The sequence below is a fragment of the Quercus robur genome, chromosome 1 (assembly GCF_932294415.1).
Source record: "Quercus robur chromosome 1, dhQueRobu3.1, whole genome shotgun sequence".
NCBI lineage: Eukaryota > Viridiplantae > Streptophyta > Magnoliopsida > Fagales > Fagaceae > Quercus > Quercus robur.
Window position 1 is genome coordinate 43478766 of NC_065534.1, and position 24491 is coordinate 43503256.

At 40.0% G+C, this 24491-nt stretch overlaps 2 protein-coding genes across 13 annotated transcripts; one reads left to right on the plus strand and one right to left on the minus strand.

Moving 5' to 3' along the window:
* The first annotated feature begins 434 nt into the window (after positions 1-434).
* On the plus strand, positions 435-22356 carry LOC126690349 (GDT1-like protein 5). 12 transcript variants are annotated; one of them, XM_050385509.1, is made up of 15 exons: positions 549-758; positions 908-949; positions 1033-1078; positions 1219-1287; positions 2206-2265; positions 2376-2423; positions 3234-3322; positions 3427-3463; positions 3542-3589; positions 3912-3980; positions 4064-4108; positions 4198-4259; positions 4715-4787; positions 4881-4966; positions 22145-22356. In XM_050385509.1, exons 3-14 carry the CDS (start codon positions 1061-1063, stop codon positions 4950-4952), a joined length of 690 nt encoding a protein of 229 aa, XP_050241466.1. In that variant the 5' UTR covers positions 549-758; positions 908-949; positions 1033-1060; the 3' UTR covers positions 4953-4966; positions 22145-22356. The 12 variants fall into 12 exon arrangements, 9 of the variants coding, with proteins under 9 accessions (XP_050241457.1, XP_050241466.1, XP_050241431.1 ...); XM_050385500.1 differs by lacking the exons at positions 549-758; positions 908-949 and adding an exon at positions 435-490; XR_007644626.1 differs by adding an exon at positions 5200-5527 and having other exon boundaries at positions 549-1078.
* LOC126712401 (uncharacterized) lies at positions 20570-20887 on the minus strand. The gene has a single exon (XM_050411722.1). The coding sequence runs from the start codon at positions 20885-20887 to the stop codon at positions 20570-20572; it is 318 nt and encodes a 105-aa protein (XP_050267679.1).
* Positions 22357-24491: the final 2135 nt, after the last annotated feature.

Consider the following 24491-nt stretch of genomic DNA (forward strand, 5'->3'; position numbering starts at 1 on the left):
AATCATGATTTACCTTGCATGAATTACTTTTTTCACTTTTTACTGGCAAAAATAAATATAAAAATACTAGTACTTTCTAGCAAAAAGGACCGAGCAAATGTTGAAATAGTTTCCAAATTTCCTGTTCTTGCCTAAGAAAGGGTGACGCAACCAAATAACCTTTCGTCTCACATAAATAATAACTGCCCAGCAGTGCAGTGTCTCCACCATAACCTGTCGAATCTCTCACTCACACTCAGAGCCTGCCTGACTGCCATGATGAACTCAAAACACCGTCGCACATCTGGAAAATACGTGCAACGTGGGTGGGTGTGTCGCTTTTGCTTTTGAGTTTGCATTGAAAGGGGAACTTTACGTTGAGGCCAAATTTATTTTGGGGGAGGGAGGGAGGGAGGGAGGAGGAGGTTGCATTTGGGGAATGTGAAGGGACATCTGAGGGAGGTTTTTCTGACTTTTCATCGGCTACAAATGTGGCGATGATTTATATTATGTAAATTACTTATAAACAATGATTCTTTTTTTTTTTTTTTTTAAATATATGAAAATGACAAAAGATTAAAGAAGGGTAGAATTGAAAATCTATGTCGAAATAAAAATTTTACAATAACAATACTGTCCTAAATTAATGGAAATCTTCCGAACCATGTAAAAAGAAGAAAAAAAAAAAAAAAGGTATGTGTTGAAGATAGAGAAAAGAACAACAGTACTCACTCACTCCCATGCACGTGTAATCCTAGGAGTCTCGTCAGGAAATCCTCGTATCCTAAAAGCATCTCTTTCTGTCTTTGTTTTTATTTATTTTATTTTTAACTATATTCTAGGATATGATAATTAGGCGCCAAACCGACATTAATAAAATTAAAATTCTCTCTCTTCCATTATTTTATTTCTCCTTAATCCGAGTTAGTAAACTATGCACGACAGAGAATAAGTGATACCCCTCTAAGTTGTAAGTGTCTTAAGACTCTCTCTAAGCACTACCCAACAACCAAAAATCAGAAAGAAGCGACTTTTAGACTCTTCTGATCTCAGGTTTTCTCTGTGATAGAAGAAAGCAAACATGAGCTCTCTTGTACAGGTTCATCATTTATTTACTAATTAATCATGCTAAAACTATTCAACTTTTTCATCTATATTGGATTTATATTTGTTAGCTCACAAATACATACGATTATATATGTATTTTTTCTATTAAAAAAAAAAAATTCGGTTCATTAGGGTCTCATCAAGTCGCTTGCCATGACTGTGCTCTCTGAGGTCGGCGACAACACATTTTTCGCCACAGCGGTTAGTTACCTATGCCTTTGGTTACTTTTGTAGTTAAGAATCACTGTATCAGTATCAGACATAATCTTGCATAGCACAAATTTCTCTCTCTCTCATTTCTAAAAAATTTTCTACCTGTGAAGCTAATAACTTCTAATTGGCTTTCTTACATAGAAGTTATCGTTCCTTTTAGCTTTTGTTTTTATATCTTTTAAGCTAAATTCATAATATGTACTTAATAAATTTTTTTTATATTAATTAATAAAAATTATCCATAGCACATCATATCCTAAAATTTCAAGAATTAATGTATTATTGTGCACATAATGTATTGTCTATGCATCGTGTATTTGTATGAGTGTTTCCTACTTTGGCTAATGTAGCAGTTTGAAAGTGATTTTAATGAGTTTTTCAAGATTACACTATATTTGTTCAAAGGAGTCAGGAAAAAAAATTAAATTGATCTTATGAAAAAAATTTAAATTTATAATAAACTTGCAGAGACATTGTTTCAGTAGTTCATGAACATAAAGCTAGACCTTTTTATTTTTGGGGGGTGGGTGGGTTGTGTCAATAATAATTGTGGAGAATTACTTTTTGAAGTAAGTTACTCCCGAATCCTGATTGGTTGGCTGGACTTGATAGTGCACACGGATGTGCGGACTAATCTTCACATTATTGGCTGATATTCATACTGGTTCAGTGTCAATTTCTCTGTAAGGAATGGACTTCGTTACAATGGTTTCTCTTTGTTTTAGTACTTGTATGTATGGTTGTTTAATTTTTGGGCTGAGCATGATGTTGTTGTTATGTAGAGTTTTTCCTTAAATTTTGCTTTAATAAGGTACTTTGAGTGAAATCAGAACCCTGATTTCACGTTTCTTTGACATAAATGTCCACTGGCTTCACTTTTTCTAACATTATGATGATTGTTTTAAGATCCTGGCTATGCGTCACCCTAGGAGACCTGTCTTGCTCGGTTGCCTCGCATCTTTGTCTGTAAGTGTCTTTTTAGCATCTATTTTACTTATGTTTTTATTTCATTTCAATTCCAATCTTTGATGAATTTTAAAGGCATCACAGTGATTGAAACATTTGTTAATTCCTAGGTGATGACTGTTCTCTCTGCTCTCGTTGGCTGGGCTACTCCTAATCTGGTTAGGATTCTGTTTTCTTTCAAAAATTTACTTGTCCTTGTGCATTAGTTTTTTTGATGCTTGTGGAAAAGTTGATCATGACAGAATAATGGAATTGTTTCATGTCACTTACCAAAATGATTATTGTATAAAAAAAAAGGATATGTTTTATGTCTTATGTAGAATATCAGTCAACAATGGACATCTGGTTATTTTCGTATCCGTCATGTTTACTAGAAAATTTTTATATTTTAAGAAAGTACGCAAGAGCAGATCTATGGTACTGGTTTAAATCTGAAGTTTTATTTGCTTAGTTTCTTTTGTGATGTGCATTTAATATTTTTAGCCTGTTCAGCTAATTGCAATTGAGCTTGAATTTTCTTATGTTAAGCTAGTTTTCAAAAAAGTTGCTTGGTGTTGACATATCTTTCGTGATGAACAAGGATCACACCTAACAGTTCTCTGTTGCTCATATAGATTTGGATTTCAAGCATTAGATTTATGTTTCCAAGATTGGTTGAGAGTACAGAAAAGGAAAATAAGATTCACAAAATTGGCTTAAATCTTGGAGAGCATCATGAACACGTTGTCGTGCTTAATGTGCTGTTTAGTTATTCTATCAGTTTGAGGATTATGAGATAAAAGTAGCATAATAGTGGCATTATCAATATCTAAGTTGGCTGAGATGTTGTTACTGATAAACAGCCCAAAGGTTCTGCTGTTGTGCTGAAAACATAAGTTGGCATTAGGTTTGGGTTCTTTATGACTATAGGCTAATAATGTTCGGATGTACTGATGTACATGAATGCTTTGTGATCTTAAATCATGCAGATCTCTCATAAATGGGCACATCACATAACAACATTGTTGTTCTTTGTGTTCGGGCTATGGTCTTTATGGGATGGAATTAAAGATGATGGGTAATGTTTATTTCTTTCATTCATTCACTTCTTTTCTGCCTCTTGCACATGAGTTCTCATCTAAAAGATATGTCCTCTGAGTCTATTCCTGGTTCACCCTATAGAGATGATGATGAGTTCGCTGAAGTTGAAGCAAAACTGGTGGGTTTTCTGACTGTTAATTCATGCCCAATATTTAACTCAAGGCCTCTTCTGAATTTACCATTATGGTTTGATTAGGATGCTGAATTGAACTCTGACAAAGGAACTACCAAAAAGAAAAGTAAGGTACGTCATAGCACAATCTTCTGCTTAATGCCTCAATGTCCTAAGTTGATCTCACCTCTTTCGGTCTCTCCCTAAGTTTTCTTTTTAGTTATTATTGTTATTTGTTTCATTAAGCTAAAAAATGATAATTATCTGTTGGAAATGTTCAAAAGTTCCTGTGATCTTTACGTGTTTTTTAAGTCCTAAACATCTTTTATTTTGTTATTATGGTGACTTAACTGGTGCATTATGTAACAGGTGCCTTCGTCACTTATAATTTACAAGATACATCATGCTTCATGTTTGAACAATTTATAGCATTTTTTTTTGTCTTTCCTTGCAGGATGATGATGAATTGAAAAGGCAAAAACAACCGTTTCTCTCACAATTCTTTTCACCAATCTTTTTGAAGGTCGTATAACTATGGATTATTAAATTTAAAACTCAACCATGGCTAACTTATGCCTTACCATTTTAATTATGCTCATACTGCAGGCATTTTCTGTTACTTTTTTCGGTGAATGGGGTGACAAGAGCCAGGTAAGCATCACCTAGGCAATGCATATTGTTTGTCTGTGAGTCTTGTTACTTTGTCAACTATATATCACTGAGCTTAACTGTCTTCTCAGCTGGCTACCATAGGTTTGGCTGCAGATGAGAACCCACTTGGTGTTGTTCTTGGTGGAATTATGTAAGTGATGCCATCCTATCTATCCATTTATCTATTGGAACTTCTCCGATATTTAAGGTTTACAACGTGCCTTGTTTGTTTTCTTAGACAATTCAGTACAGGTAGCCGTGTGGAGCATGCTATGTTACACATACAACTTATTTTGCCACAAGATATACAAGAAGAAAATTCAACTTTTGTATAACATAGTGGTTTTCTAGTCTTTTGCACTATGAAAATTTAATAAACGCCAACAACTGCACAGAACCACCTGTGACACTCATGCCCTTGTTTGTCTCTATGGTGCCATCTCTTTATATTTTTTTGTGCGTGTGTTTGTATTAGATTGCATTAAGAAATTAAGGAGTGATGTGTATGTGTCCTAGCAAGTCAGACATTAAGGTCTTATAATCTTTAAATCTTTATGTTCATCAGTTCTTTTGTAAATCTAATTGGTGTTTGTTTCCTTCTCTCAGAGGACAAGCACTGTGTACTGTTGCAGCTGTCCTTGGTGGGAAGAGCTTGGCATCTCGAATATCTGAGAAAATAGTAATTCGGGAACTAAAAATCTATTTATCTTTTCATATTATAGTGACAGTTGTGGTGAACAAGTTGAAACATCCAAATTTTATATATTTGCAGGTTGCGCTCTCAGGTGGAGTTCTTTTCATAGTTTTTGGGATTCAATCCTTTCTTTCAACGGTTGAGTCATGATGCATATGATCAAGGTATTGGTTAGTAATATCCTTAATGCATTTACTTCATACATTTTAGGAGATTGGTGCCCATTAGTGCGGTAAACATTTGATGAGAATCAACAAGTATTAAAGGATCCATTGCATGTTCCAGTTGGGCCTTGTTATGAGTAATAGGGGCAAAACAGTAATGTCATGTACTTTATATATAAATAATATTTTATGTGTTAGGGTTGATTGATCAAAACCCTAAAACACTTTCACAGTAAACAACATGGTATCAGAGCCACCATCCCGCTGCTACCGTTAACCCTCCGACCACCACCCATTGGCAACCATATCCTTACTCGCTAGCTCTGACGACCTTAATAGAGACTCCGACGATCTCGATTTAGTGGTTGAAGGAGTTGCCCAGTGCCGGTGACCCTCTCTCCTGTCTTGTGACACCAGATCGACGTTGCCTGATTGCGAGAGAGGCAGGGTTTTACTCGCCCTCCTTCAGCAACCATCCTAGCTTACTCACTGGTCCTCACACTGCCACTCCTGCACCCTAACGCCGCTGCCAGAGTTTTTCAACTGAGGGTTTCAACCATGGTTTGATTTTCTTCTCTTCTTCAATACGTTCTCTACTTATCTATTCAGGCAGCCTTAGGTTGATGTTTAGTGGTGGATTGGGCCTTTTTTTTTTTTTTTTGGTGTTGGTATGGATTTGTTGCTGCCTTGTTTTTGGAATAGTTTGGTGTTGATTCTTTGATAGATGAGTTACTGTGGGCGTGGCTAATTGGTTGAAGTACATTGGTTGTTGGTTGGAGTTTGTTTTAATTCAATCCAGCTTATTTCTTTAGTGTTAGTTTGTTCTTCAGATTTCTATTATGGAGTCCAAAGACAATGCTCAGCCCCCTAATTATATCTTATCCCCTGATATGTTATCAATTACCTCCATTCGTCTAAATGGTAGTAATTATGCTCAGTGGGCACAGGTAGTTGAAGTTTTTCTTCTTGGTAGAAAGAAGTTTGATTATGTTATTAAGGAACCTCCTGTACCTACAGACCCTAAATTTGCTGACTAGAGAGCTGAAGATGCACAAATTAGGAGTTGTTTATGGAATAGCGTGGAGTCTAAGATTAGTTGTAGTTTGGTTTTCTTACCAACTGCTAAACTTGTTTGGGAACAAGCCAAGGAACTTTACTCTGGTGTTAACAATTTGAAGCGAATTTATGATCTTCATCAAAATTATTTCTCCTTGAGTTTGAGTGATATGTCTTTAGAAGACTATTATAACAAATTTAAGGGTGTATGTGAAGAACTCAATATTTATCAACCTATCTCCTCTGATGTTAAAATTATGAAGAAACAATGAGATTCTATGCATGTTGCTCATTTCCTCTTTGGATTGCCTAAAAGTTTGAATCCAGTAAAATCACAAATTTTAGCTAGTCTAGACCTCCCTTCATTGAGTGAAGTTTTTGGTAGACTTGGACAAGCCATATTATCTAATTCGAGTACTGACCCTTTCTCTTCCTCCAATATTGATGCATTACCTTCTGGTGATAAATCTGCCTTTACCACTTATATTGGGAGTAATAGAGGTGGTCGTGGAGGTGGAGGTTGAGGTTGAGGTCGTGAGGGCCGAGGCCATGGAGGTCGTGACCAAGGGGGTCGTGGGAGTGAACAAGGGGGTTGTGGTAAAGGACGTGGTCTTCGTAAGTGCACTTATTGTCATGGTGAGAATCATATAGTAGACTTTTGTTGGGAGTTGTATGGTAAACCCTTGGCTTACTAAGCTAGTTTTCAAGTTCAAGAACCACCTTCACAGTCGCTTCCACCAACATCCAGAGTAGTCTCTATTCCTGAGGAAGAGTACAATCGCCTCTTGTCTTTGCATTCCAACTTTGTTGGGTCTGATTCTACTGCTACTTTGGCTTAACAAGGTACTTCCGCTACTTGTCTTGCCACTCAGGACCCTTGGGTCATTGACTCAGGTGCTACTGATCATATGACAGGTACCTCAGGGTTACTCTTTGACCTTGAGCAATCTAGTAGTTTGCCCAATGTTACATTGGCAGATGGCTCAGCCACTACAGTTTCTAGTTTGGGCACTGCCAATTTTAGTCCTAATCTTTCTCTCTCTTCTGTCTTATATATTCCTGATTTTCCTTTTAACCTTTTGTCAATTAGTAAGCTTACTAAAATTTTGAATTGTGCAGCCATTTTTTTATCCACTCATTGTATCTTTTAGGATCTCAAGACGGGGAAGATTATTGGTGGAAGGCATGAAGCCGATGGACTTTATTACTTGGATCGATGTGGTTCTTCCCATTTAGTGGCTTCTCATTTGTCTATCTTGCCTTTTCAGCACCATTGTCGCCTTGGTCATCCATCTCTCAAGAATTTGAAGTCATTAGTTCTGTCGTGTCGTCAAATTGAGTCTTTACAATGTGAATCATGTCAGTTGGGTAAACACCATAGGGTGCCTTTTGCCCCTAGGTGTGAGAGTTGTGTTCGTAGTCCTTTTCATTTAGTTCATTCTGATATTTGGGGTCCAATAAACACTCCCTCATTGTTGGGATTTAGATATTTTGTCATTTTTGTTGATGATTATTCTAGAGTCACCTATCTTTATCTTATGAAAGAACGGTCTAAATTGTAATCAATTTTCAAATCATTTTATATGGAAATAAAGACTTAGTTTAATGCTTCACTTCGTATTTTTCGGTTTGATAATGCTCGTGAATATTTTCATACACTTTTGTCTCAATTTTTTGATGATCATGGTATAACTCACCAATCTTCATGCTCTCATACTCCACAACAAAATGGTGTTGCTGAACACAAAATGTGTCATTTGTTAGAGGTCACTCGTGCCTTAAAGTTTCATATGCATGTTCCTAAATCATATTGGAGTGATGCTGTTCTCACTGCTTGTCACCTAATTAATCGTATGCCTTCCACTGTTCTAGGTGGTCAAATCCCTTATATTGTGCTCTCTCCTGAAGCACCTTTGTTTCATCTACCTCCTATGATCTTTGGTTGTGTGTGCTATGTTCATATCTTAGGTCCAGGGGGTGACAAACTTGATCCTAGATCCATTAAATGTGTTTTTCTTAGGTATTCTCGTACTTAGAAAGGATACTAATATTACTCACCTACTCTTTAGCGTCGTTTCATTAGTGCTGATGTCACATTTGATGAATCTCAATCCTATTGCTCTCCTTTGGTTGCTAGTGATAGTTCTCCTTCTTGTCTTCCTCTCCTACCACCTATGTCTCCTATTGAATCTCCTCATAAACCACTCTAGGTATATTATCGTCGACAGAAACCTTCAACCGAGACCTCTACCCCGCCTAGTGATCTAACTCCTGATCTTGCCTCTCTTCCAATTGCTTTGCGCAAAGGTAAGTGTTCTTGTACCTCTCACCCTATCTCTCAGTTTGTCTCTTATGGTCACTTGTCTTCATCTTTTCATGCCTTTACCACATCCTTGAATTCTACTGTTGTTCCTAAGTCTGTCCAGGAGGCTATTTCCATCTCTGGTTGGAAATCTGCTATGGAGGCAGAAATGTCTGCCCTGTCTGAAAATGCTACTTGGTCTTTAGTTACTCGTCCTCCAGGGAAAACTATTGTTGGTTGTCGTTGGGTGTATATTGTGAAGTATTTTCCTGATGGTTCTATTGAGCGTTTGAAGGCTTGCTTGGTTGCCAAAGGGTATACCTAGACATACGGTGTTGACTATGCCGAGATATTCTCACCTGTTGCTAAAATTTCTTCTGTCTGGATTTTGATCTCCTTGGCTGCTAATTTGGGTTGGCCATTATTTCTGTTAGATGTTAAAAATGCCTTCTTGAATGGCGATTTGAAGGAAGAGGTGTATATGGAGCAACCACCTGGGTTTGTTGCTCAGGGGGAGTCTAGAAAAGTGTGTAGGTTGCATAAGGCCATCTATGGTCTTAAATAATCTCCCAAACTTGATTTGCTAAATTCAGTGAAGTAGTGTTAAAGTTTGGATTGCGACATTGCCACTCTGATCACTCTGTGTTTTCTCATACCTCTGATAAAGGAAAGATTTTGTTGATAGTATATGTTGATGATATTATAATAACTGGAGATGACAAGCAGGGTATTGATGATTTGAAAAGATACCTTCAAAACTCCTTTCGAACTAAGGATCTGGGTAAACTTCGTTATTCCTTGGGTATTGAGGTAGCACAATCTAAAGAAGGCATCAGTTTATCACAGAGGAAGTATGTGTTGGATATTTTGGAAGAAATTGGCTTGTTAGGATGTAAACCAGTGGAGACTCCTATTGATCATAATGTCGAATTGTATGAAGATCAGGGGGAGCTGTTATATAATCCTGAGAGATATCGTCGTTTGGTTGGTAAACTAAATTATCTCATAATTGCTTGTTCAAATATATCATTTCCAGTTAGTGTTTTGAGCCAGTTTATGAAAGATCCCCGCCTTCCATATTGGGAGGCAGTTATTCGAATTGTGAAGTATCTTCAAGCACATCCAGGCTGTGGTCTTTTGTATAAAGCTAATGGTCACCTACAGGTAGAAGCCTACACTGATGCTGATTGGGCTAGATCACCGTCAAATAGAAAATCCACTACTGGGTATTGCACTTTTCTGGGAGGAAATCTAATTACTGGGAGAAGTAAGAAACAAATTGTTGTTGCCAGGTCTAGTGCAGAGGCTGAGTATAGAGCCATGGCATACACATCATGTGAGCTTATGTGGATTAAGCATTTACTTGAGGAATTAAGATTCGTTGTGAAGCTGCCTATGACTATGCATTATGATAATCAAGCAGCAATTTACATTGCCTCCAATCCTGTGTTCCATGAGCGAACCAAGCATATTGAAGTAGATTGTCATATTACTTGGGAGAAAGTAGAAGGTGGTGTAATTACTACTCCATATGTTTCTACAAGAGTCCAAATTGCTAATATGTTTACTAAAGTTTTATGTAAGACTCGTTTGGGTTTATTATGTAACAAGCTAGGATTGTATGATATATACTCTCCAGCTTGAGGGGGAGTGTTATGAGTAATAGGGGCAAAACAGTAATCTCATGTACTTTATATATAAATAATATTTTATGTGTTAGGGTTGATTGATCAAAACCCTAAAACACTTTCATAGTAAACAACAGACCTATTACTAGAGCAAGATCCAAGAAAATCAAAGAAGCATTTAATGGGTTGATTCTAACACAGGACATTTCAAGCTTGGCCCAAAGGAAGATGAAGACGTAATAAATTTAATCCAAGCTATTGAGGGTTGATCTGGCTTAATTGGACGTGATTTATGGAGTGGATTAATGGTTGATTGATTTTCCAGCTTCATACCAATTAATAGATATTTTTCCTATTTTGGAGCTGCTAATTTCAGGCCAAATCTATCTTAATTTTAGGTTTCTATTATTTAGAACGTTTTTTTTAGCTATTTTCCTATTTTGGAGCTGCTAATTTCAGACCAAATCAACTTTAATTTAGGCTTTTATTATTTAGTACGTTTTTTTTTAAATTTTTGTTTTTATTTTATTTTATATATTTTTCTATTTTCAATCATGTCTTATAAATAGCATGCACTCATTGTAATAGAGGATTTATTTGAATAAAAATAAGAAAAACGTGAGTTTTTGCTTCTTCTCTTGGTTCTTCAAGAACCGTTAACTTATCAGGGATTCTTTCTTGTGGCGTTCAAATTTTATACTTTTTGTTCGTGACTCAGTTATAATCATTGGGTCAGGGTTTGTTACTTATACCTTTGATTCACGTTTCATTTACAAACATTGGGTAATCTGAATTTTAGCTTTCTTGGGCAAGTATTCTAATATTATTTGTTGGGTCTCAAAGCGTGTCGATTGAGGTTCGCATCAACTTCCCAATCCTATTTTAGCCACATGTGAAGACTTATATTACTGTAGGTTTGAACAAATTTTAGCTAGTCTCAAATCATAATTCCAAACTAATTTCAGTGGTGATTTTTTATACTGTAGAGAATGATTTCAAATATTCTTTTCAATTCCAACAAGCTCTCTCTCTCACACACACACACACACACACACACACACACACACACACACACAGAATTGGAGGATGCCTGAGCACCACATCCAAAGTGCCTATGGAGAATCGAAATTGTTGGTTTAGCAAGGAATGAATGATATTGTCATTAAAATTAGGGGGTCTTATTATTGTGGTACCTGGGACTGCTATGAATACTGCCTCCAACATTTGCGCACTCACACACATGAACACCCAAGTTATTGGAGCTAGCTAGGCAATGCATGTCAACTCTACTGATGGTTGTATTGTTTATATTGCTTGCATTCAAGGGATGAAAATCCTCTATTGAATAAAATAAATTATAATTTGATATTGTGAGAGTTACGCTCACTTGATAAATCCGATGAAATATTATTACTTACAAGAGCAATGCTTTAATCACAAACTGACAAAAGAACATTTAGATATTAAGTATGTAGACTTGATGTTGCATACAAGCTGGTGTTGTTGAAGTTTTCTTTCTTTGTCTATAAATTCTGGTTCATTGAGAACCAATTTGTGTTCACACACACACACACACACACACATATATATATATATATATATATATATATATATAGAGAGAGAGAGAGAGAGAGAGAGAGAGAGAGAGAGAGAGAGAGAGAGAGAGAGAGAGAGAGAGAGAGAGAGGGTGGCATATGTGTGCATTTCTAAGAAAAAAAATGCTGAAATTCAAGGTCTATGTTGGGTTTAAGTGGAGGCAATAAAACCTAAACTAGTGATATGCTTGAAGATTTAATTCCATTGAACTCTCTTGTTTGTTGAGTTGAAGATTGCTCCCAAGATGTGCAAACTTTTTCAATAGTTATAGTGGGAGAAAGGGGATTTGAATTCTAGATGTCTCCATTAAAAACACCAAGATGTGCACATTTGATGCAAGGAAGATGCAATATATGTCTTAGTAACTTATTTGGTTGTGTTTATATATATAATTGATGATGCCGTAAAAATCACCAGTGAGCTACACGATCCTCGCACGCTTGAAATAGCGACCTGCAAGAAGAAATAAGTGACCTAACAGAGAGCACCGGTGTGGTGCCGGCCAAATACCTTCCGAAGGTCAAGTTAGAACTATTCTCAACTCTAGAGTGCTAGAGAGGGATTTATTATGCGTACCTTGATTTGTAAGGGCATTGGGGCTTTTATAGTAGTAGAAGGCTGACACCTCTTCCTTGGTGTAGAAGTCTTTTCCTTATAGGACTCTACTTGAATAGTTTCAAACGTGATGAACAAGACCTTTCCTTGTAGAGAAGATCTTCATTTGTGCACGTATCTTCTAGAATTCCTTTTATGCTAGGATTCCTATTTTCTTTGGGATTCTATGATGATTCAGGCGTGTGTAGCAAGTATTTTCCATCTAGGGTTTTTACTATATCTACCTATGATGGGCCTTTGCACAAGTTGGGCTTGCTCTCTATTGGCCCATGGACCTGGATCCGTCAGACCCATTTAAAAAGGCCCGTCAGGCTATATTTTTATCCCCTTCAATTGCCCCCTTCACCCCACGGGTCCGTCATACTCGAGAGGAAGGACCCATGGGGTGACGATCCAAAACTCAGGGGATGACGGTTCAAAGATAATAGGATGACGGTTCAAAGCTAATAGGATGAAGGTTCATAGTAAACGAGATGATGAACGCCGTGAACTGCGCCAACACCTGTCAGGCTGTCTGGAAGTCATAATGATGCATGACACGTGTCGCTCTTTGATTGGATTTTATCTCGAATCGAAGCGTCGCTTCGTCTTCCGTGCACCTATCCTATAAATACTAGAGTCTTCCTTCCTCATTTCTTCATTTTCAGCTAAAACATACTTGTCAGAGCACAACCGTCACACCTGTTAGAGACCACTCCGTCTGGTTGCTACGTCCGTCATCGCACTTCCTCCGTTCATTCACAAAATTGGTAAGTGCTCTCTTTTCCCAAGTCCTGCAGATATACTTTATCCCCCTTTTATTTAAATTTATTTCCCTAGACTCTATACACCCATCATAATTTCTAGATTCGTCAGAGTCTTAGGTTCTGTCGTCATGTGTAGGCAATGTCTAGTGCGTCAAGTAATTAGTCAGTTATTCGTGACGGGGCGGATTACGAGGAAGTATACTCGTCCGGTCATAAAGACCAAGAGAGTTTAGGCGAAGAGAGGAGTCCGTCTGCCTCTTCCTTGTCCTCAACAAATGAGGATATGGAGATGGCTGATCTAGAAGATGTTTCTGATGACGACGAGGAACAGCTAATAAGATCCGTCGTTGGTGCTGATGGACTTAGGGAGTTCATCATGCTACTAGAGTGGACGGTGCATAACTTCACATCCACCATCAAGGAGAAACACTTCAACACTTTTAGGGCTAATTTTCAAATTCCAGATAATTTTTCAATCCGTCTACCCTATGTATCAGAGAAATGTTATTACAATGGGGTAGAGGGTGTCGGAGTGTATGAACAGATGCTGAAGGTGGGACTTCGGTTTCCACTAAGTACCCTTCATCAAGAGCTTCTCAAGTATCTGGGTCTGTCCGTCACCCAAATATCTCCGAACACCTGGAGGGTCTTCATAGCAATGGAGATTCTGTATGGCGCTATGACAGACAGTGCTAGGAGACTGACGGTGTGGGAATTCCTCCACTGCTATCGTCCAGATGAGATAGACAGATCAAGGGGGATGTACAGTTTTGCTAGTAGGAATCCGTTGTTGAAGGTTATATTTAGACCCCCGACTTAAATAGAGACTGGAAGAGTTGTTATATCTTCCTAGAGGGTGACGAGTGGATGGGTCGTTTAGGGGAGATGGAGCACATGCCCGTATGCCCTTCGATACTACTTGGGGAGTATTAAATCCGTCCAGTATGCACCCATCCTAGTTTGTAGATTCTATTTATATCCGTTCAGTTATAATTTCCCCATCATTTTTAACCATCCTTTTCTTTTGTAGTTAGACGGCGTCCACAAGTTAGTACTGAGGAGTTTGGTTTTCTTGAGAAGATTTTCCAAAAGACCAAGCCGGAGGAAAGGACTTGGGAAAAGTTAGTAAACCCTGATACAATCCACTGGTATTGTGACGGTCCTGAACCAACGCCAGAAGCCGTCAGATACAACGCAAAAATTCGTAGACGTAAGTCCGTCGCCCTTATTTTGCTTAAATGGCTTTTAGCTTAGTTAATAACTTCATCCGTCCTTCTTTACAGAGATGGACGATGCTAAAAGGAGGGTGTTGATTAAAACACAGGTTGCCAGGAGAAAGAAGTTCGGCGAGGTGGTTCCTAAGGGGATGGCTCCGTCAATAAAAAGAAAGCAACCATTCAAAGGGGACCGTCCTCTTAAGCAACAAAAGGTCCCTTTGGAACCCGTCGTAGGGTTGATGGCTGAGGGTATGAAGATGGTCACCCCAGCAAAGCATGGGCCAGGCAAGGGCTTTATGAAGGCCCCATCTACTAGCCAGGAGAAGCCACCTCCTCTCTTTTGTGACGACTCCAAATATGCCATGGAGAAACTTTCGTCTATCATCACGTCGGAGGACTATGAGAATTTAGGCAATCACTCTATGGAGGCAATGGGGGAGACGGGCCTCTTCGCAATTGCACAAGTAATCCTTGTCCGTCGACTTACATCTGTCCACTCCACTTAGTTTTTATCTTGCCCCTTTTTTTTTTTTTTTCCCAGTCCCTGATTATGATGAAGGGCCTAATGGATCGGTGCATTAACCGTGAGACGGCTCTGGAACGTGTGCAAGCCAAGGCAGAGCAGACGGAGGATGAGCTGGGTCAACTTAACAAGTGGAAGTCCACTATGGAGAAAAAGTTTGACCTTTCAGAGCAGGTGAGGAAGGAGCTTGAGCAAAAGACGGATGAGGCGAGGAAGGCCCTGGAGGTCAAAGACGAGGAGATCCAAGACCTGAAGGAAAAGCTCCGTCAAGCTAAGGAGACGGCGATACGAGAATATCGTGACTCCGACGCCTTATTGTCCGAGCTGGGAGACTCATTCATGCAAGATTTTGATGATGCGCTCTGTCAATTTAAGAATGTTGATGACCAAGCCCAGACATCTGCTATGCCCGTCACTTCAGAGAACACAGATGACCTTTTTCCTGAGGAAACAGCCCAAGGCGACGGAGAGTCAGCTCGAGCAAAGAATGTTCAAGATGCTGACCCTAAAGAGTAGAGAGTTTTTTTTTTTTTTTTTTGGGTATATTTGAGAACATTCCGTCATTAATTTTGTGTATTGAACAATTGCCTCTCGGGGGTTTTATCCGTCAATGTTACTTGCTTTATTTCACAACTTTATGCCTGCCTTATCTATCTTTATTATTTGAACCAGATGTATAAATCTCTGTCCTCTTCAGTTGTCCACTTTATGGAGAACCGTCCATCTTTATGGATTTGTACATAATTTTAGTTTATGGATGAACCGTCCTCCTCAAATACTAGGTAGTTTAATTCCGTCCTTTCTTGTGGACTTGGAATTTTCACCTTATGGGATGATCAGTGCAATTGGTGGGCTTGTATCTGTCCATTTATGTGAACTTAAAGAACTTGTTGTTATCCGTCCATTTTATGGACTTAAGAAGTTTCATCTGTCTGGGATTATCTGTCCAACTTGTGGACTTTGTATATTAACTGCCATTTTTATGGGCTTTAAAGGTTTCACCCGTCCGGGACTACCCGTCCAACTTGTGGACTTTGTACTAACCGTCCACTTTTATTGACTTAAGAAGTTTTCACCCGTCAGGGATGATTCGCCCGTCTAGTGGACTTTATTTGTCATCCGTCCACTTTTATGGACTTCGAATATCACCCGTCTAGGATGATCCGTCCAGCTTGTGGACTTTGTGTAACCGTCCATATTTATGGACTTTTTAGAAACTTCATCCTTTTTGGGATGATTCGTCAGGCTTGTGGACTTTAATAATAGTTTCCACCCTATAGGTGGTCCGTCCACTTTGTGGGCTTGATAATAAATTCACCCTATGGGTGATCCTTCCACTTTGTGAACTTGATAATAGTTTCCACCCTATAGGTGGTTTGTCCACTTTGTGGGCTTGATAATAAATTCACCCTATGGGTGATCCGTCCACTTTGTGGGCTTGATAATAGTTTCCACCCTATGGGTGATCCGTCAACTTTTTGAACGTTGTTTTCTCTCGTTCACTTTTGAACTTTGTAAGAATTCAGGTAGAAAAACATGGTCGTGTCTGAATATTCCTCTTAAAAATAAAAATGCGTTTGTAGGAAAAAGTACTTGCCTCTTTGGGCTAAAAAAGGCACAAAGTATTGTAGCAAAAATTGTCAAAGAAAAACTAGTAATTGTAGCTAAGAGTAAATAAACTGGGAAATTAGGGATCATCGCTGTTCTTCATATTATCTCTACTGGTAGTATTTTTGTAGGTGCTCCGTGTTCCATGGGTGCTGCAGCTTTTGTCCGTCCAGCATCTCGAGGTGGTAGGTGCCCTTCCTCTGCCATGATGCGATCTTGTAGGGTCCTTCCCAGTTGGGGCCGAGCTTCCCTTGCGAAGGATCTCTAGTGGCGCCCATTACCTTCCGTAGTACAAGATCACCGACCTGAAAGTCTCTATGCCTAACTTTGGAGTTGTAGTGTTTCATCATGAGATTCTGATAATGCGCCAACCTCTGCTTTGCTGCGGCTCTGACTTTGTTCACTAGGTCGAGCTGAAGGCGCATGGCCTCTTCATTCTTATCCTTGTCGTAGTTATCCACCCGATAGCTTGTGAGCCCTACTTCTGCGGGAATGACAGCTTCACTTCCGTATGCTAGTCAAAATGGCATTTCTCTAGTGGGTGTTCTTGCTGTAGTCCGGTATGCCCACAAAACGCTTGGTAGTTTGTTCGGCCAGATACCCTTTGCCCCCTCAAGCCAAGTCTTGATTATCTTGAGCAAGGATTGGTTCGTGACTTCGACTTGTCCATTAGCCTGTGGGTGTGTGGGCGACGAGTAGTGATTCTTGATCCCTAACTCTGAGCAGTAGTCTTTGAATGCGCTGTTGTCGAATTGCTTTCCGTTGTCAGAGACCAGCACTCTGGGTATCCTGTACCTGCATATGATATTTCTCCAGACAAAACTTCGGATGTTCTTCTCTGTGATAGTGGCTAAGGCCTCTGCTTCTACCCACTTAGTGAAGTAGTCGATGCCAACTACCAGAAACTTTAGCTGCTTGACCGCTGTCGGGAATGGGCCCACGATATCTAGTCCCCATTGAGCGAACGACGAAGGTGCCGTCATGGGGGTCAGCTCCTTGGATGGTTGCTTGATGAAATTGCTGAACCTCTGACACTTGTCGTAGGACTTGACACAAAATTGCGCGGTCTTCAGCATTGTAGGCCAATAGTATCTTGTTCGGATCATCTTGTGTACTAATGACCGTGCCTCCGAGTGGTTTCTGTAGATACCCTCATGGATTTCTCTTATTACATAATTTGCTTCCTCATGGCTTAAATACCTTAGATATGGTTGAGAGAACCCTCTTTTGTATAAGACATATTTTATCAGCACAAATTGTGATGCCTGGACCTTCAACTTTCTAGCGGCGTCCTTCCCGTCTGGTAACACGCCGGTTCTCAGATAGGATATCAATGACGTAGTCTAATTGCATTCAGTATCTACTACCTGCACATTCGTTTCATCATCAATAAGTGAGGAGACTTGAACAAATGATAATACCTGTTCGGGGACAAGCATAAATTCGGATGAGGCAGCTTTTGCTAGATGGTCGGCACATTCGTTTTCTTCCCTTGGGATTTGGATGAATTTAACTTCGAGGTTGCCGATTCGATACTTCACTTCTTCTAGATACCTCTTCATCCTTTCATTCTTGTACTCGTAGCCGCCATTAATCTGACTTGTTACTACCTGTGAGTCGCAATGCACGACCACGTTTTCTGCACCTGCAGCCTTTGCAAGGTCTAGCCCTGCCACCAAGGCTTCATATTCTGCCTCGTTGTTGGTTGTGGGGAAATCTAGTTGGATCATGCACTGGATCTTATCCCCCTCTGGGGTTTGGATCACCACGCCGGCCCCCCCGGCTCGTCTATTTGATGATCCGTCTGTATAAATATTCCACTGTCTTTTCTTCTTTTCCCCCTGGCCGTCTCTGAGGGTGAATTTGGCGATAAAGTCAGCCATTACTTGCCCTTTCACAACCGTTCGTGGACGGTACTGTATGTCAAACTCGCTAAGCTCTACTGCCCATAAAGCCATTCTTCCCGCTGCCTTTGGACTACTCATAGCTTTTCTCAAGGGCTTGTCCGTTAAGACAACAATGGTATGTGCTTGGAAGTATGGTTTGAGTCTTCACGCTGCGATTACCAACGTGAAAGCCAGCTTCTCCATCTGAGGGTACCTCTCTTCTGCTCCTCGGAGCGCTCGGCTTGTAAAGTAGACTGGTCTTTGAGATCCGTCTTCCTCTCTTACCAAAGTTGCGCTCACAGCAGCTTATGAAATGGCTAAATATAGGTAAAGCTTTTCTCCTAGCTTGGATGGACTGAGCAACGGTGTAGATGAAAGATATGCCTTTAAGTCGTCAAATGCCGTCTGGCATTTGTTCGTCTGCTCGAATGATTTTCTTAGAGTGCAGAAGAAGGGTAGACATCTGTCCGTCGCTCTTGAGACGAACCTGTTCAGGGCTGCGATTTTTCCATTCAAACTTTAGACCTCTTTAACCATCCTTGGTGGTTCTAACTCCATTATGGCCCGTATCTTTTCCGGGTTAACCTCTATACCTCTTTGGGACACCATGAAGCCCAGGAATTTCCTTGCCGTCACTTCGAACGCGCACTTGTTTGGATTGCACTTCATGTTGTATGACCTGAGTGTGTCAAAGGTCTCCCTGAGGTCGTTTAGGTGATCATCTTCACGCAGACTCTTGACTAACATGTCGTCAACATAAACTTGTACGTTTCTCCCAATCTGGTGCGCAAACATTTTGTTCATTAACATCTGGTATGTTGCCCCAGTATTTTTGGGTCTGAATGGCATCACCTTGTAGCAGAATAGTTCCTGGCTTGTAACAAATGAGGTCTTCTCTTGATCAGCTTCTTCCATTTTGATCTGGTTGTAGCCCAAGAAAGTATCCATGAAACTTAAGAGCTGGTGTCTTGCAGTTGAGTCCACCAAAGTATCTATCCGTGGGAGTGGGTAGCTATCTTTAAGGTAAGCTTTGTTGAGGTCTGTGAAATCTACGCACATCCTCCATTTTCCGTTGGCCTTTTTAACCATAACGACGTTTGCCAACCAGTCGGGGTAGTATACTTCTCTGATGAAATCTGCCTTTAGTAACTTTCGAACTTCCTTCGCTATGGCCTTGTCCTGCTCTTGAGCGAACACTCGTTTCTTTTGTCGGATTGGAGGGAATGAGGGCGACACATTTAACTTGTGGACTATGATTGATGGGTCAATTCCTGGCATGTCTTTGTGACTCCAGGCGAACATGTCTTGGTTATCTCTGAGGAATGTCGTGAGCGCTTGGCATACCGGCCAACTAGTCTGTGTGCCAATTCTAGTCGTCCGTTCCGGCCGTGTGTTATCAAGGTTCACCTCTTCCAGTTCCTCAACCGGCTCTGCTAGTGCTCGTTGTTCTCCTATGCACATCGTTTGCTGTTGATCCTCCATCTCTAACATGGCAATATAGCATTCCCGTGCTGCCACTTGATTTCCTCGTAGTTCTCCCACCTCGTAATCCGTTGGGAATTTAATCATCAAGTGGTATGTTGAAGTCACCACCTTTCAGGAATTGAGAGTGGATTGTCCGAGAATGGCATTGTAGGCGGACGAGCAGTCGACTACGAGAAACGTTACCTCCCTAGTGATCTGCTGAGGATAGTCACCTGCCGTCACAGATAGTGTGATTGCACCCAAGGGGAACACCTTTGTTCCTCCAAATCCCACGAGAGGGGCATTCGTTGGGGTTAACCGTTCCCTGTCAATCTTCATTTGCTAGAATGCTGGGTAGTATAGGATGTCCGCTGAGCTACTGTTGTCGACAAGGACCCGATGCATGTTATAATCTCCTATTTGCAAGCTGACCACAAGTGCGTCGTCATGCGGATAGTGAAGTCTCCGTGCATCATCTTCTGAAAATCCGATGATGGGGTTATCTATTTGTGGCATTTTAGGTACAGATCCTGTAAGTTAGACGCTATGAACCATTCTGAGGTAGGTTTTGCGGGCTTTTTTGGAAGATTCGGCAATGGTTGTGCCCCCTACGATCATTCTTATGTCCCCTATAGGCGGTTTAGGGCGCTCGTTCTCCTGTCGTGGGGCCTGCTCCTAGGGTGGATCAGTTCTTTCCTTGTTGACGAACCTCTGTAGCTTCCTTTGTCTAATAAGAGCCTCAATCTGCTGTTTTAAATCGTAGCAGTTGGCTGTGTCATGCTCGTGGTCACGGTGGAAGCGGCAATACTTGTCCCTTGGCCTCTTGCTGGGATTCCCTTTAGCTTACCAGGGAACGTCAGGGCTCCTTCGTCTTTGATCTGCATTAAGACTTGATCTATTGAGGCGGTTAATGGGGTGAAGCTCGTGAACTTCCTAGTGGGGGGTCTAGAGCGCCTTTCATCTCATCGATCTCCGGTTCTAGCCATCTTTCGCCCCTTATCTTGTCGTGTGTCTTCCTGTCTTTCCTTCTTTCTGGGCTTCTCCTCACGGGCCAGCAATGCATCTTCCGCGTTCATGTATTTTGTGGCTCTGTAGAGCACATTCGACATGGTTTTTGGGTCGTTTTTGTATAAAGAAAACATGAACTTACCCTTCTGTAACCCATTAGTGAATGCTGCTATGAGTATCTTATCATCCGCTTCGTCAATTGAAAGGGCCTCCTTGTTGAAACGAGTTATGTAGGATCTCAGCGTCTCGTCTTCACATTGCTTGATGCTCATTAAGCACGCAGTAGACCTCTTGTACCTATGTCCCCCAATATTAATTCCATTGAACTCTCTTGTTTGCTGAGTTTAAGTGGAGGCAATAAAACCTAAACTAGTGATATGCTTGAAGATTTTATTCCATTGAACTCTATTGTTTGTTGAGTTGAAGATTGCTCCCAAGATGTGCAAACTTTTTCAATAGTTATAGTGGGAGAAAGGGGATTTGAATTCTAGATGTCTTCATTAAAAACACCAAGATGTGCACATTTGATGCAAGGAAGATGCAATATATGTCTTATTAACTTATTTGGTTGTGTTTATATATATAATTGATGATGCCGTAAAAATCACTAGTGAGCTATACGATCCTCGCACGCTTGAAATAGCGACTTTCAAGAAGAAAGAAGTGATCTAACAGAGAGCACCGGTGTGGTGCCGGCCAAATACCCTCCGAAGGTCAAGTTAGAACTATTCTCAACTCTAGAGTGCTAGAGAGGAGTTTATTATGCGTACCTTGATTTGTAAGGGCATTGGGGCTTTTATAGTAGTAGAAGGCTGACAACTCTTCCTTGGTGTAGAAGTCTTTTCCTTATAGTACTCTACTTGAATAGTTCCAAACGTGATGAACAAGACCTTTTCTTGTAGAGAAGATCTTCATTTGTGCATGTATCTTCCAGAATTCCTTTTATGCTAGGATTCCTATTTTCTTTGGGATTCTATGATGATTCAGGCGTGTGTAGCAAGTATTTTCCATCTAGGGTTTTTACTATATCTACCCATGATGGGCCTTTGCACAAGTTGGGCTTGCTCTCTGTCGGCCCACGGACCTAGATCCATCAGACCCATTTAATAAGGCCCGTCAAGCTATATTTTTATCCCCTTCAGTAACCGTTGCTATGTCATTCATGGAAATTATTGAAGCACAGTTAAATCAATATGAAATTTGGGCTGCATTTGGTTGACATTATATTGTGGGTCTAAATGAGTTTACATTGTGGTTTTCCTTTTTTTGGGTAGGCTACACACATACCAGATAGGTCTTGAAACACCATTTTCTATCTTGCTTTTATATAAGGACAAGAGATGCCACGAGCTAGGGCTCATTGGGTATATCGTGGAATATTATTGTTTGAGGTTTTCATACGACGATCTTATTTTTTAGAGATACGGTAGTTATAGAAATTTTGTTGTGGTTCACAGGTTGGTACCTAGGGACTAATATTTTATCTAATCTGATATGAGAATTTCTATTCATTGTTATTTTTATTACAGGTAACACATTGTAGAGAGATCGAGTTGGATCATGCGGCGGCTTCATTTCCCCTGTTTTAAATTTTCCACCTTGGATATGTTTAATATGTTAATTAGAACCTCTCATGTATAACATTTTTGAGTACTTTGTACCATGGAAAATGCATCTAATGTTTGATTTACCTTTGCAATATGACTAGCGCATTTAACTACTTCGAAGTTGAAAGCTGAAATCATTGATTTTTTGGGATCCCTAAAGTTAAAGAATATGGGAAATGCCTTGGTCTCCCTGCTGTGGTTGGGAGAAATAAGAAAGCAAGCCTAAATTATATAAAAGAGAGATTTTGGAGTAAACTCCAAGGGTGGATGGAAAAGTTATTGTCCCAAGTGGGTAGAGAGATTTTACTCAAAGCGGTGGTCTAAGCTATTCCAAACTTCGCAATGAGTTGCTTCAAATTGCCTATTGGACTGTGTGATGAGATTGGGGCACTAATAAGGAAATTTTGGTGGGGACAGAGAAGGGGAACAGAGAAAAATCCATTGGAAGAAGTGGGAGGTCCTTTGTAAGCTGAAAGCTATGGGTGGAATGAGATTCAAAGATTTGGTCAAGTTTAATGAAGCTATGTCGGCAAAACAGAGTTGTCATTTACTGAATGATCACAATTCCCTGTTCTATCAAGCGTTTAAAGCAAAGTATTTTCCTAGAGGTTCTATATTTGAGGCTAAAGCTTCCTCGGGTTCCTATGCTTGGCAAAGCATATTAAAAGTTAGGAATATTATTTCACCTAGGATTTTGTGGAGAGTTGGAGATGGTAAAAATATTCGGATCTATGATGATAAGAGCATCCACAACAATGGAGCAAAAAATATAGCTATTTGGCATCTACAAAAGTCATTTTATCTATTTTACCCCTTCACACCCCACATCAATAGAGCTATATTTTTAGCTATTTGATTAAAATAATACAAATAACTCATTAAAATAATAATAAAAACATCCACAAAAAAAAAAAAAAAACACCAGCACAGCACAAACATCCACCACCACCAATCCATAGCAAGAAAGAAAAAACCACCAACCCAAATCTTTAATCTTTTTCCTCAACCTAGACCAAACAAAATCACCAATCACAAACAAAATAAAAAATCACCAATCACAAACTCAAGCCACCACCCACCATCAAAAAACCACTGCAAAAATGAAACCCACCACCATTGCTCACACTCACTGCCACCAACCACCACCGCCCACACCCACTGCCATTGCCATCACCACCCACAACCTCAACCCAAATCAAAACCCAATCACAAACCCAAAACCAAATCACAACTAAACCCACCATATCAACCAAAACCAAGCAAAAACCGAAAATCATGAGATCAATAAAGCTTGGTTTCAATCGAGAGAGAGAGAGAGAGAGAGAGAGAGAGAGAGAGAGAGAGAGAGAGAGAGAGAGAGAGAGAGAGAGAGAGTTAACCCACCATGGCTAACCCCTCGCCGTCGCGTTGTCACAACCAAACTCACCAGATCAACTAAAACCGAAAATCATTAGATCATTTGAGCTTGGATTCGATCTAGAGAGAGAAAACGGCGGAAAGAAAGATCAACGTTGGGCAGGGGCTTGGGTCAGCGGCAAGTGGAGGAATTGAAGCTTGCAACAGGAAGAAATGAAGAGTGTGAAGACCGATTAAGGGGAGAGAGGAGCAACGGGTATAAATGGGGAAGGAGGAGAAAGAAAAAAAAAAATTCTAACCATGTGTGTACACAAAATAAAATAATTTTTTTTTTTTTTTTAGCTTTGAGCTACAGTAGATGTGCACTGTAATTGAAAAGCCAAATTTTTTGGCTATAGCTCCACTGCTGCAGCTCCACTTTTGTGATTGGTAGTGCTAAAAATAGTAATATAGCTATTTAGCACCACTACTATGAGTGCTCTAACTGGATACTTGGTACTAATTCAGCAAGAATCCTATCTCCCTGAGCTACTGTTTTGGAAGAAGCTACGGTTGATTGCTTGCTTGATTATGATCTAGGAGGGTGGAACAACTATGTGATAGACCAGCACATCCTTCCTTTTGAAGCCCAAATAATAAAAGCTATACCAATCTGTGTTACTAGCCAACCAGATTGTATTATTTGCCCCGAAGCAAGAATAGTGTCTACTCGGTTAAGATAGGATACCAATTTCTGTGTGAGGAAGTTCAGAGGGCTGATACTTCAAGCTTGGATAATTCAAATACAAAATCCTTCTGGCCTCGCATTTGGAAGCTTAGATTGCTAAATAAAATTAAAATTTTTCTTTGGTGTGCTTGTTCCGAAGCTTTACCAACCAAGGAAAATCTCAAAAAAGGGTAAGTCCTAGAGATG